General features: G+C 39.6%; 1 protein-coding gene across 1 annotated transcript in view; it reads left to right on the plus strand.

The window, feature by feature from the left end:
- Positions 1–15,273, plus strand: part of DNAH5 (dynein axonemal heavy chain 5) — a gene marked incomplete at both ends in the record, with an annotated part of 214,130 nt that overhangs the window by 78,754 nt on the left and 120,103 nt on the right. Inside the window, 6 exons of the mRNA XM_082837242.1 lie at positions 1,027–1,239; positions 1,977–2,201; positions 3,609–3,781; positions 13,245–13,423; positions 13,816–14,003; positions 14,339–14,533. Coding sequence (XP_082693368.1) covers positions 1,027–1,239; positions 1,977–2,201; positions 3,609–3,781; positions 13,245–13,423; positions 13,816–14,003; positions 14,339–14,533 — 1,173 coding nt within the window. The remainder of the gene's footprint in view (positions 1–1,026; positions 1,240–1,976; positions 2,202–3,608; positions 3,782–13,244; positions 13,424–13,815; positions 14,004–14,338; positions 14,534–15,273) is intronic.

Below are 15,273 nucleotides of genomic sequence, written 5' to 3' on the forward strand. Positions count from 1 at the left end.
TGCAATTACTTTATAGTTTGCATCACAGTTGTTCCTTGGTGTCTGTGGGGAGGATTGGTTCCAGGACCCCAGCGGATACCAAAATCTGTGGAGGCTTAAGTCTCACATAAAATACTGTAATATTTGGATATACCTACACATGGTTTCTAGATTACTTATAATACAATACAATGTAAAGGTTATGTAAATAGTTGCCAGCATGTGGCAAATTCAACTTTTGCTTTTTGGAACTTTCTGGAATTTTTTTTTTCAAATATTGATCAGAGGTTGGTTGAGTTTGTGGATTCAGAAACCGTGGATTTGGAGGGCCAACTGTATTTTGCATAACTGGCATGAGTGTCCTGTAAGGTGAGTTGGGAAGTAGGACAGGCATGATTTTTAATGACTAAATAGAAGCAAGAAATTTAGTCTCCGAGATATGTCTTCCAACATTGGAAGGTCAGTGAATAGCACAGCACCATCTGAACCGTATTTTAGAATTCCAAATACTCCACATATTCTCATTATGCCATACTGCATGGAAATTGAAGTGAGATGACCAGACTAGGAGCTGGGTTTGCATTAGAATATATTATGTGCAACCAACAACTCCTGTAAAGAGCACAATGTTTAGTATAGAATTGGAATTGCCTTGTGAGATGTTTGCATTGATCATTTTGACCAGGTCATTGCTAATGTCAACTTGATAATCTCGTGGTGTGGATGACAGGGTCTTAGAGAGTCCTATTTCATCTTGGGAAACTTTAGAGGTTTTTTTTGATTATCACATTTGTATTGAACATTTCTCTTAGAAAACAAGTATTCCCCTCTCCGGTATAGACTATTCGAAATTGATTTAGTATTCCCTTTTCGATTTCACGGATAGCTTTTTAAAAAATTGTTTTGGAATTGATTTTGTATCATACTTTGCCTTTTATTTTATAAAATGTGGCTTAACTTTCTACAGGAAGGATAACATTGACAAGAGGGCAATGGAGGAATTCATTCTTTGTGTAAATATAGCTTCTTTTTGGGCTTCTAACACAGATCTATGATCGCATTCTGTCAGTTTCCTCTCGAGAGGGTGAGACGATTGAATTGGATAAACCCGTGATGGCAGAGGGCAATGTGGAAGTTTGGCTTAATTCTCTCTTGGAGGAATCTCGGGCCTCATTACATCTTGTGATTCGCCAGGCAGCTGCAAATATTCAAGAAACAGGTTTCCAACTGATTGAATTTCTTTCTTCCTTCCCTGCTCAGGTCAGTGTATTGAAATTGGAAAGTACTTTTTATAGAATAGTCATTTTAGATCTCAGATATTGTCTATTGTAAACTACACAACTGCCTATAGTTTAACTCTAGACCAATATTAAGATTTTCATTAGGATTTGTTAAATATAGATAAGCTTAAAGATTTCAACTACAGATTATTTGGTGTTATGTATCTGTATCTATACATATATATTTATAAATATACATATATTTGTGCTGAGATATTTGATATGTTTTCTTTAACTTAAAATATTTTTTTCCTACTGAATCTCTTCAGTACATAAATCATAAAATGTACTGGGTGTGTTCTACCAGAAAAATGAGAAATATGTTTCAGCAATAAAATACAGAAAATGATGTTTTCTTAGTCATGTGATCAATAGAGATTTTGTGTCTACTATGTGTAGACAGATAGTGTTAGTTTGGGGAAAGTAGGTTTAAGACGTATTCTTTCCGTACCAGTAACTTAAAATCTATCTAGGGAGAAATATGACTTAGAATGAGAAGAAAAAATCTGTAGACATGTCATGAGGCTGTATATGCTTAATTGTCAGGTAAACAATATGAATAGATCTCCATAGGTTTTGAAACAACCCATCAAGTTGATGTAATCAAGGATGGCCTGACATTTGCATAATAATCACAGCTGTTTACTATATTGTGATTTCTATTTCAATATATCCATATGCCATACGCACTCATAAAGCCTTTTTTATTTCCATAAGGTTGGATTATTAGGAATTCAAATGATATGGACCCGGGATTCAGAAGAGGCTCTTAGAAATGCCAAGTCTGATAAAAAAATCATGCAGAAAACCAATCAGTCTTTCCTGGAGCTACTGAACACATTGATAGACATGACAACCAAGGATCTGAGTTCCATGGAACGAGTTAAATATGAGACTTTGATTACTATTCATGTGCACCAAAGAGATATCTTTGATGACCTGGTAAATGCTTTACAAATGCTGTGGCATATACAGAAAAGCAAATACTAGAAACTATCTTTGCTTACCCACTGGGAATAGTTTGAATGAATTCAAAGAAAAGGTAAAATTCAGGCAAAGAAGCATCTTCATGATGAGAGATTGTTTGTCAGACTTTCTTTTCAGTCTTTAGCTGAAATTTCAGCTCTTTTCCAATGATCTCGGCTAAGGTGTTATGGAGGCAATTAGACTTCATTTTAAAATTCTTTATGTGATCATTTTTAACGCTGAAATGTCATGTAGCATCCTGAAAAGCTTTTATTTGTCTTGTGCTCCTTTTGATTATTAGATTGAAGATGACCAGTTTCTTGCTATAGAAATAATAAGTGGTATTGCTAGTAGAACTGCTTAGTAGTTCCTTTAAGGTTCTTCATAAATCACAGCTTTAACAAGTTATGCTACATTTTATGTCATTGATTGCAAATGGTCTTTCCTAATATAGTTTGTGACATTCAGGAGACATGCGGATTTTGCCTTTAAAGAAAGAACAGGGATGGAAAAGAGAGTTTCGTAGCTATAGAAAATAGGAAATGGGAAAAGAAATGATATTTGTCCTCTACTATAAAATACAACATTAGATAACAGGCATGAAGCTCTTATTTTCATAATAATTTTCTGGATCGTGTCTCACCCCGTTATTTAAAAGAGATTATGAAAGATTGGTTCTGATGTAATGGAAATAAAGGCAATGCTTTCAAGCTGTTATGTGCTAATCTCCTCTCTTAATAGTTAAGCACACTGTTTGCCTCAATGAGAAGTAAAGGGCTCAGGGTAGGTAGTTTTAGATTTCTTATTTGTCAAAGAAAAATGATTAAAGTGGCTTAAAATTTTGGTTAAAAATACTCAGAAAAAAGCATTGCTGGGCAATAACCTGCCATTTAGATGTTAGAAATTTTGGCCCCCTGCAAATCCTAGGAAGGGTAATTAACGGATTAAAAAAAAAAAACCCAAGAATGTACTTTATCATAATCATAAGAGATGACTTTTTTTCCTAATGAGATTGTTTAGCTGTATCTTTGTAAGCCAAATGTGTTTTTTCATAGGTTGTATTTCATGGTTAGGACTGTGGTATTGGACATTTAAGGGTGAAATTTAAGAAATGAATACCTTCCTCTTAAAATAGATCACGTTATTTAAATTGAGGGCCACAATTAGTTTCTCTTGACTTCTCCTTTTCTCATATCGTTGAAAGTATCTTTTTTTGCTGATCAATAAATGAATGGGTTGGATGGTGATGTAGTTGACATCTCCCAAGTAGTTGGGCTCTCTTTGCGTTCCATTAACTTCACATTATGATCTACCTGAATGCTAATGCGTATAGTTAATAAGCGGTTCTCATCTCAGTTTTAACACATACCTTCTGCATTTCAGTGTCACATGCATATCAAGAGCCCTACAGACTTTGAGTGGCTGAAACAGTGCAGATTTTATTTTAACGAAGATTCCGACAAGATGATGATTCACATCACAGATGTGCCGTTCGTATACCAGAATGAGTTTGTAGGCTGCACTGACAGGCTCGTTATAACTCCCCTCACAGACAGGTGATGGAAGGGTTCTGTGAATCCTCAACTTCTCCCTCCTCCACCCCCAACCTTCTAATTCTCTCCAGGTGCTCAAGGGATTTTGGCTGACGGTCTCTTTAGGGTTCACAGGCTCTTTTATATTAAAGTCTTCGAAATTCGGTGTGTTTAGCTTTACACACATGTCTTCACATGGGATTTAGTAGGTTTGTGACTAAAACAGACTTTGCCTTCAGTCTTATAGAGTCAAAGTTTAAATGACCTCCGTGGACATCAAATGGGAAAAAAGCGAATTAATCGCTATGTATCCATAGGTGCAAATCACCATGGGCTTTGAGGGCTGCTTTAGGGGACTGTGGCACTTACTGTCATTACAGAGACAATAAGGTGGTTTTTTAGCAGGAAAGAAATTGAGTATGAACACTGGTGAATCGTGATGGAGAGGACATTGACCTGTCCTGCCCTCTGCCTGTTATTTACCGACTGTGTTAGGCAGAGCCGCCATGCAGTTTCCCTGGACTCAGTTTCCTCATCTGTAAGATGTACTAGGTTATTTCCAGGGGTCCTTCCTCCATGGCTAATAGCCTGTCATTCACTTAGTTTAATTTGAGCTTTGTGGCATCAGCTAATTGTATATGTGCTGTTCAGGGATGCTTTGAATACTTATGTTGGACAAAATGGCTGAGTGTTAAAATCAACATTGGGCCTAAGGAGAAGCTAAAACTGAATATCAGTCATTTTCACAGGATGAACCCCTGGGCTATTAGATTGAAAATATTATCGGACAAAGTATAAAAGTTTGACGTAATAGCCCTGTCTGTGAGATTTTCCCCTCTGCTCAGTTGTGATACTGAATGAAATGCTCACTTTTACCTGAGGGTTGAGGAGTAGCAGAAGATTTTACTGTCCTTTTCTCCTCACGTTTTCTTTGTCTTCATACACTCCATATTCCTTCTTATGTCTCATTAAAGATGATTTCTTTTTTTTAAAAAATTTTTTATTGGAGTTTAGTTGATTTACAGATGTTAGTTTCAGGTGTACAGCAAAGTGAATTAGTTGTACATATACATATATCCACTCTTTTTTTAGATTCTTTTCCATATAGGCCATTACACAGTGCTGAGTAGACTTCCCTGTGCTACACACTAGGTTCTTATTAGTTATCTATTTTATATATGTCAATAGTAGTGTGTGTATATCAATTCCAATCTCCCAATTTATCCCTCCCCCCATATCCCCTGGTAACCATATGTTTATTTTCTACAAAAGATGGTTTCTACTGGATGCTTTTGGATGTCTTTTTTGGAGTTGTTCTCTTTGTTTTAAAGTGCAGAGGTGAATGATGACAAAATGTGGAGAATTCCTTGAAACACTTGTAACAGCTATTTCACACCTTCTCTCCTTCCAGACCTCAAGCATCCCCCTCCCTTCCTCTCTTGACTGAAGGCCCCATTTCCTGTTTTCCTGAGAAGATAGATGCTACCACCGGAGAGGACCTGCACTCATTTCCCACCATCATGTCTGCCAACCAAGCCCCTATCCTTATGCTGTCCACTTTCTCTCCTGGTTTTAGGAATGGATTTTGTGCTGCCATCCAAAGCCAACACCTTCCACTGAAACAGTTGTTTTCTCTCTGGGAGCATCATCGATTTTCACTTTCCACTGGATCATTCTCATCAACGTACGATGTGCTATAATGGCTTCCAGAAAGGAAATCCTACCATGAATCCTCTAGTTTCCCTCCCATTTCTGTACTCCCATCAAAACGCCTCAAAATCACAGTTTTTTCTATCTATTTTACCTTGAATTCACACCATTCAGGTTCTATGTATTAGTTTTCTGTTGCTTTCATAACAAATGACCACACGTTTAGAAGCTTAAACAGCACAAATTATTTCACAGTTGTGTACGTCAGAAATGTGGCGCACACCTTGTTGGACTAACATCAGGTGTCAGCAGGACTGTGGTCCCTCCTAGAGTCTCTAGGGGAGAATCTGCTTTTTGTTTTCTAGTTTGTTGGCAGAATTCTTTTTCTTGTGGTTGCAGGACCTATGTCCCCACTTCCCTGCAGACTGTCAGCTGAGGGCTGTTCCCAGTGTCTGGAGGCTGCCGTATTCCTTGGCTTGTGACCCCTTCCTTCATCTTCACAGCCACAACCATGGGCTGAGGCTCCTTCATGCTTCCAGTCTCTTTTCCTTTTCCCGTCTCATGTCTCTGACCCAGTCTTCCGCCTCCCTCTTCCCCTTTTAAGGACTCATGAGATCAGATGGGGTCCACTGCGTAATTCAGGATAATCTCCCCATCTTAAGGCCTTTCACATTAATTGCATCTGCAAAGTCCCTTTAGCTGTGTAAGGTAACATATTTACAAGTTCCAGGGATTGGGATGTGGATATCTTTGGGGGACCATTATTCTGCCCATCACACTTTCTTCCCCCAGTAGGGCAGTCACCCAGATCCTCATGTTGCTAAATCCAATGGTCATTTCTAGTTCTGACCTTCCTTGACTAGTCAGCAGCATTTGCATAGGTGATCGCTGTCTCCTTTTTGATACACTTTCTTCATGTGGCTTCCAGGACACAACATTCACCTAGTTCCTCTTGTTCTGGTTGTCCCTTCATACCATCTCCTACTGGTTCCTCTTCATCTTCTTGACCCCTAATCACTGAACGCACCAAGGCTCTTCTCCATCACTCACTCCTCAGGTGATCTCACATGGCTTTAAATACCATCTAGATGTGGACTCCCCAATCTCTGCACCCTGACAGGGCTTCTCCCTTGAACTCCAGACACACACATTCACTTGCCTGTGTGACATGTTTTCTTGGATACTTACTGGGAATTCACACTTATGGTTGATTGTCCGCCCACAAAACTGCCCTCTTCTCTGGCTTTGCAAATGGGCATTCCATCCTTCAGTTGCTCAAGCCAAAATCCTTGGAGTGTCCTAAATGCCTTTCTTTCTCTCACTTTATTATCCAATCTATCATCAAGTTTGGTCACCACCACTTTCAGAACTCACTTAGGATGTGACCACTTTTCTCCCCTTTGCTGTTATCATGTTAGTCCAGGCCACCATAATGTCTAGGCTGGATGACTGCAATAGTCTTTTATCTGGTTTCCTGCTTCTGCCATTGCCTCTCAATTCAGACACTGGAATATAAGTCAGGTCCTATCATCCCTTTGCCTTGATCTCCACTGTCTTTCCATCTCACCCAAAGTAAAAGCCAATGTCCTTACATTGGCCTATAAGACCTGCCATGATCTGATCCCTGCTACCCTTTCTCCTTCCTCATTGAGCTCCAGCTACTTGCTCCTTGGCTGTTCCTTGAATAGTCTCAGCACACTGCTGCCTCAGGACCTTTGCACTTGCTGTTGCCTTAACTGGGAACGCTTTTCCTTTCAATACTGGCATAGCTCACTTCCTCTTCTCCAGGTCTCCGATTGAATGTCATCGCACATGGGTCTTTGGACTTGACACATTTGAAGCAGCAATCCCCACACTCCTGAACCCTCCTAACCAGCTTGATTTTTCCTGTTTTCTACTTTTGAATAGTTTATTTCCTTCCTTTAGGATATCAGGTATATCCTTTGAGGTATAGATTTCCTGTGATTTATTCACTGCCCCTAGAACAGTTCTGTGCCATAATAGGTACTAAATAAAATTTCCCAAATGAATGAAGAAATGTTTATTTTCAAAGTCACATCTTTGTGGCGAAAAAATTAAATCGTACCTAAAGATATAAAGTTGAAAGTATGAGAGGAAACTTTTTCTATTTTTCAAAATGATTAGTAGTTTATTTTCTAAGAAATTTCAAATGCTTATATGTGAAGATTCTTTTTAACTGTCATATATAGGTATCAGATTATACAAACTTTTTTGCAACTTGATTCTTTCACTGTATTAATTATCTTGTATATATTTCTGTATCAAAAAACTTGAGAACTTTAAAAACAAAGTATGTAAGTGGAGGTGATTCTAAAGTTTGTTTCCCCCTGTTTCACTCTAAATGTTCACTTGTTTGTTCTTCTCTAAGTTGATGACGGGAGGAGTGAGTCACCATTTTTTGCTGGTCATTGGGATTGCATTACCAAGATTGGCTGCCTTTTTACAAAAGAATTCCTCACTAAGGTTAATACTTGAATAAAACAAAGGCCAGAGACCTTGACATCTTGTCAGCTTTTCACTGACTGCCCTGTGAAAATTCAACAATGTTGATAGTGATAGTCTCTGGGAAACGTGACATCATTTGGATGGAGTTGCAGATATTTCAGATGATAAAATAGTCAATAAATATGCTAAAAACATATAGTGCCTTTTTCGAAAAGCTCATGGTATTTTTCATGACCAGTCCTTCCTTCTACTTTTGAGCACAAGTCGAGAAGTCTGGAATCTTTCTTACTACAGTAAGTCCCCTACATACAAGTGAGTGCCATTCCGAGAGCACGTTCGTAAGTCCAATTTGTTCGTAAGTCCAGCAAAGTTAGCCTAGGTACCCAACTAACACAATCGTCTATATAGTACTGTACTGTAATAGATTTATAATACTTTTCACACAAATAATACATAAAAAACAAACAAACACAAAAAATAAAGAAAACATGTTTAATCTTACAGTACCTTGAAAAGTACAGTACAACAGCTGGCATCCAGGGGCTGGCATCGAGTGAACAGGCAAATAGAGTTACTGACTGGAGGAGGGAGAGGAGGTGGGAGATGGTAGAGCTGAAGGATTGTCAGCAATAGGAGACAGAGGGAAAGCTGCAATTCCACTCATGCATGATGTTGATGGAACGCACGTTCGCATCTTTGAAAGTTTGCAACTTTAAGTTTCTTATGTAGGGGACTTGCTGTACTGCTATCACTTAAGACCGAGGGCAGCAGAAATTGAAGACTGGTGGAGACATCTTATCTTCTTGATAAGAAATGTAAACAGGGGAATTCCCTGGTGGTCCAGTGGTTAGGACTCTGCACTCTCACTGTAGAGGACCTGGGTTTGATCCCTGGTTGGGGAACTAACATCCCACAAGCCGCGCAGTGTGGCCCAAAAAAAAAAAAAAAACAGACAGGCCTCATGATGTGTGTTCTTTCTCTAACATTCTCACAGCTGCCGTGAGTTATACCTGGATCTTGACCACTGGGCTGTGTAGTCTTTGCCAAGACAGCTAACCTTTCTGAGTCCCTTCTTTTGGAATCATTGTGTGGACTAGATGTAATGTAGATAGGGACCTACATTAATGTAGGTAGGGACCCAGCACTGGGCCTGCCACTGAGTAAATGTTAGTCATCAGTGATAATGTTGCTATGACTATTGTTTTTCATTCTTTTTTTTGTTTGTTTAGAATTTTTTATTTTAAAATTTTTATTTATTTATTTTTGGCTGCGTTGGGTCTTTGTTGCTATATGTGGGCTTTCTCTAGTTGCAGCGAGTGGGGGCTACTGTTCGTTGTGGTGTGCCAGCTTCTCATTGCGGTGGCTTCTCTTGTGGAGCATGGGCTCTAGGCACGCGGGCTTCAGTAGTTGTGGCACACAGGCTCAGGAGTTGTGGCTTGTGGGCTCTAGAGCACAGGCTTAGTAGTTGTGGCGCATGGGCTTAGTTGCTCCGCGGCATGTGGGATCTTCCCAGACCAGGGCTCGAGCCCGTGTCCCCTGCATTGACAGGAGGATTCTTAACCACTGCACCACCAGGGAAGCCCTAGAATTTTTTAAATTGAAGTATAGTTGATTTACAATATTGTGTTAGTTTCAAGTGTACAGCAAATTGCTTCAGTTATTTTTTTTCAGATTATGTTCCATTATAGGTTATTATAAGATATTGAATATAATTCCCCGTGCTATACTGTAACTCCTTGTTACTTATCTATTTTACGTATAGTAGTGTGTATCTGTTAATCCCATACTCCTAATTTGTCCCTCCCTCTCTCTCCCACTTGGTAATGGTAAGTTTTTTTTCTGTTTGTGAGTCTGTTTCTGTTTTATATATATATTCATTTGTATTTTTTTTTAGATTCCACATATGCGATATCATGTAGCATTTGTCTTTCTCTGACTTACTTCACTAATATTCTCTAGGTTCATCTACATTGTTGCATGTGGCACTATTTCTTTTCTTTTTTTTTTTTGTGAATGAGTAGTATTCCATTGTGTGTGCGTGTGTGTATATATATACACACACCCCATCTTAAGCCAATCCTTTGTTGATGGGCACTTGGGTTGTTTCCGTGTCTTGGATATTGTAAATATTGCAGCTGTGAACATTGCGGTGCACGTATCTTTTTGAATTAGAGTTTTCGTCTTTTCTGGATGTATGCCCAGGGGTGGGATTGCTGGACCATACAGTGACTCTGTTTTTAGTTTTTTAAGGAACCTCCATACTGTTTTCCATAGTGGCTGCACCAATTTACATTCCCACCAACAGTGCAGGAGGGTTCCCTTTTCTCCACACCCTCTCCAGCATTTGTAATTTGTAGACATTTTAATGGTGGCCATTCTAACTGGTGTGAGGTGATACCTCATTGCAGTTTTGATTTGCATTTCTCTAATAATTAGCGATATTGAACATCTTTTCATGTGCCTGTTGGCCATCTGTATGACTTCTTTGGACAAATGTCTATTTTGGTCTTCTGTCCATTTTTTGATTGGGTTGTTTGGTTTTTCAATATTGAGTTAATCATTGATAACACATTCTTTACCAAACTTTCCTTTCATTTCTCCTTAAGCCTGTCCTATAATCAAAGAATCTATAACTAATCCAAGTTCTCAACAAAGATAATTAACTTTCTGATGCATATACCCTGTTGTCTTGACAAGTTTTTCAGCATTTTAGAATCAATACTGTTTAAGAATAGGAGCTGAAAGCACTTCTGGTTTACGTGTGGTGAAATGCATCTAGATCACTATGAATACTTAATACTATACTTGCGTGCTAATGAGCCTTGGGTCATGGGGTTGGTCATTGTTCATTTGGTGCCAGGGTCACATTCTACATCTCTAACTCTAGTAGCTACTGGGAAAGGAGGAAGCAGATAAAAGTGTATGGCTGGACCAGCACAAGCCATTTATTCAACAAATGTTCACAGGATACTGGGTGACAAGGGTTAGGCAAATAGCTGGGAGTAAAAGTAGTACCTGACAGCAGAGAGCTTATGGCCATCTAGTGGGGAGGCAGGAAAGTATAGTAGAGCTGCTAAAAGGCCACTAGATCACATAAACTCCAAACCCGTTCATGAATGATAAGAGTTTTGAAAGCAGCAGAGACTGGAAAGGAAAGCAGAGAAGGGAGGGAGTGAGCTACACTTACATGTAGAATGCTCTGGAGAGAATCATGTCAACAAGTACATGAAGACGTTCTGGCAGATCCATGCTTGTCTCTGAAAGGCAAGTCCTAGAGGGTTTGGGTGCCAGCATATTGGCCTCTGTACCCCAACACCAAATTAATTCTCAGAGACAGAGTTTGGGGTGAAGTACAAAAGCATAGCTTTATTGCTTTGCCAGGTTAAGGGGGCCACAACGGGCTAATGCCCTCAAAACTGTGTGTCCCGATCTGGAGGTGGTAGTGAGGAGTTTTATAGTAATGGTTCAGAGAGGGTGTGATCAGCCTGTGGACATTCTTCTGATTGGTTGGTGGGGAGCTAAGTGGGAGTCGGCATCATCAACCTTCTGGTTTCAACTGGTCTGGGGTCTACGTGCTTGTGGGCAGCATGCAGTTAACTTCTCCCACCTGGCAGGGGTTCAGTATCTGCAAAACAGCTCAAAGATATTGTTACGAATATCCTGTGGTGGGGAACCAGGACCCTGCCCCAAGGCTGCGCTGTTGTTTCTTTTGACTGTTCCTCCCTTGTCTCACATCCCCCCTCTTCCCTAATTAGCAACTGTTTGAACCTGCTCCTTGGAACTCAGGGAAGGTCTTGGAGGCTGAATGAAGCCTGTTTCCTGTAATCAAGAAATAGGGGACACAGAACAGCTTTTGTGCCCAGGAGCCGCACAGGGTCCTGCTTGGTATCAATTGGACTGAAGTCCCACCTATTGGAGAAAGTGAGGGATAGATCACCGGGCATGGCTGCCCTTTCTTCATGTAAATAGCATGATTTCTTTCTGGCAGCTTAACAACTTGCTACTTCTTCAGTTTAAATATAAACCCAAATGATCCCATGATAAGGAGGATTTGCAAGACAGAGCAACTGGGTGGCCAGAGTTCCTGGAGATTTATTCCTTACCGTGAGAGTGTGGATGTGTCCTAGACCTGGGCAGCGTGAGAGCTTGTGGCCACACAGACTGGCTGAAATCTCTGCTCCCTCCACCATGACCCTGAGAAAAATTATTCCATCTCTGTGAGCCTCTCTCCTCATCTGTAAAATGGTGAAAATAAGTGGCTTCCCTGCAGGGTTCAGTGGGGTTTAAGTGCCATAGTGTAGGTGGAGCTATTATGACATGTTAGCTGTTATTACAGAGACTGCTGTGCAAGGGATAACAAGACTTCAAGAGGAAAGATAAGACCTTGGGTTAAAAGGCAGGATCAAAGTGAGATCAGGCATCCTTCTGGTTTTATACCCACATTTCCTTCTTTGAATCCAGGCTCATTTTTTGCATTCGGGGCTGAGTCATTTACCTGCCTTTTGGGGAACCCAAACCCAATAAAACTGAGAACCTAGACACCTCCGGATGGGTGTGCTCACTTCTCATTCCCACACTTCATTGCTGGATAATCACTTTATTTTCTTCAAAAATATTTTCAAGTCCAGATGAATGCTTTAGAGTTTAGCCGTAAGAAAGCCCTAAACTGCATTACATTATAGATTACCTCCTTTTACGGCACTGGGTGATGCCGGGAAATTGAGCAATTCATCAGCAAGTTATCGGTTGTTTTCCTTCACAGGCATTCTTGTATTCTCTCACCAGAATCTTTTATTTGTTAATATCATACTGTAAGATACAGTAGAAGGTATTTGCAGGTTTAGTAGGTGCTCCCAGAAATAGATTTAAGGTGTGATTATTTAGCAATGTGTGATTTAAATCTCATGTGATCACTGGTTTCCAAGTTTATCAAATCATCGACTCTTAGATTCAAAAGGGGATTAATCTACATAATGGCCCCCAGTCTGCTTCCTAGAATACTCTTCTTTAGAAGTTGGTAGACTTCTTTGAAAAAGTTGCCAAATAAGTTTTGGAAATGCTATGTACTCTTTTTCATAATTGAAGATTGTGAATATACATTATCATACAAAATCCTGTTGAACCTTTTTAAGAGTTTTCAAACATATTTGACCATAGACCACTCCCTCCTTCCTTTTTCCTCTACACATGTTAATATCCATAAGGATAAGTGTATTTTAGGATGCAGTTTTGGAAAGCTTATGTAGGGATAATGGTCAGGATCTTCCTTTTTTCAGTTTTGTGCCTGTATCATGTCACTGCGATGTCTCAGAAGTATCTTCCAGATGCCAGTGGTGTGGTTCTAGTGATCTCTCTACCCCTCCCCCTCCAGGTGTTATATCACGTTGGCTCAAGCTCTGGGAATGAGCATGGGGGGAGCCCCCGCTGGACCAGCAGGAACAGGCAAAACAGAAACGACCAAAGATATGGGACGATGTCTTGGGAAATACGTCGTGGTTTTCAATTGTTCAGACCAGATGGATTTCCGAGGACTTGGACGGATTTTTAAAGGTGAGGGTTATATTTTTTTTATTTCATGAGAAATTTAAGCTAAGGTGGAATATCTTGTTAAGATTTATTTTTCAACAATTAGCTACATCTTAGTGTCATTTTCCAACTTTGTAAAACTTTTTGGGAAACCTGAATCTTACCAGTGTTGTGTGGGTCAAATGTCAATATCACTTGCTTTTGTAATGTTCCTTTATCCCTGCGGGTTGGGTGTTTACAGATAAAGGGTCACATTGTGCGTTATTTTGGAGGCATTTTATGTATGATCTATTTGTTCAACTTTATGTTTGAGCAAACTTATCTGTGGCTTGACCTGGCAGTTGCATAATGCTCTTTTTCTTTGACTTTCCAAAATTATGTACTAATTGGATTTTCTATTTAACTTCCGTTCTAAGGACTGGCTCAGTCTGGATCCTGGGGTTGTTTTGATGAGTTTAATCGTATCGACCTGCCAGTTCTCTCCGTTGCAGCCCAGCAGATTTCCATTATTCTGACATGTAAAAAGGAGCGTAAAAAATCTTTTATTTTTACTGATGGAGATAATGTGACTATGAACCCTGAATTTGGGCTTTTTCTGACTATGGTAAGGAACCACAAGAAGAGCTACTGAACTTCAGCCTTCTTTTCACAGTTTTCACACATGTCCCTGTTCATATGTCACTTATTTTCCATGAATGGAAATTGGGATTGTAATTTTCACTCCTGTTTGAAAACCTTTGGTGTTAAACAGAGCTCATATTAATAACGCATGACTTAGTCTCTCCAGTTAAAAGGAGAGTGAGATATGTAAATGAATTTTCTGGTTGTCATTCCAGATTTGTTGTGTGTGCATAATGAATCTTTCAATATCATGCTGATGTGTTGCGCTTGTTACCCCATGACCGTATCGTTCATCCTTGGGTTTTATTTTCTGTATAGAATCCTGGCTATGCTGGGCGGCAGGAACTCCCTGAAAACTTGAAGATTAACTTCCGCTCCGTGGCCATGATGGTGCCTGACCGACAGATTATCATCAGGGTGAAGTTGGCTAGTTGCGGCTTCACTGACAACATTGTTTTGGCCAGGAAGTTTTTCACGCTCTACAAGCTGTGTGAGGAGCAGCTTTCTAAGCAGGTGTGACATTCTGAAGGTCCCTATGTACTTAGGCATATTTAAATTTTTTATTCAGTGCTGGAGAGGGTGTGGAGAAAAGGGAATCTTTCTACACTGTTGGGGGGAATGTAAGTTGGTGCAGCCACTGTGGAAAACAGTATGGAGGTTCCTCAGAAAACTAAAAATAGAACTACCATATGACACAGCAATCCCTCTCCTGGGCATATATCCAGACAAAACTGTAATTCGAAAAGATACATGCACCCCAATGTTCATTGCAGCACAGCTTATAATAGCCAAGACATGGAAGCAACCTAAATGTCCATCAAAAGATGAATGGGTAAAGAAGAAGCAGTACATATATACAGTGGAATATTACTCAGCCATAAAAAAGAATGAAATAATGCCATTTGTAGCAACATGGATGGACCTAAAGATGATCATACTAAGTGAAGTCAGGCAGAGAAAGACAAATATCATATGATATCAATTACATGTGGAATCTAAAAAAATGATACAAAGGAACTTATTTACAAAACAAATAGACTCACAGATATAGAAAACAAGCCTATGGTTACCAAAGGGGAAGGCAGGGGGAGGGGTAAATTAGGAGTTTGGGATTAACATATACATACTGCTATATATAAAATAGGTACACAACAAAGACCTACTGTATAGCACAGGGAACTGTACTCAATATTGTGTAATAACCTATACCAGAAAAGAATCTTAAAAAGAATACACATATGTATATGTATAAC

Source organism: Leucopleurus acutus (genome assembly GCF_964270905.1).
Source record: "Leucopleurus acutus genome assembly, chromosome: 3".
NCBI lineage: Eukaryota > Metazoa > Chordata > Mammalia > Artiodactyla > Delphinidae > Leucopleurus > Leucopleurus acutus.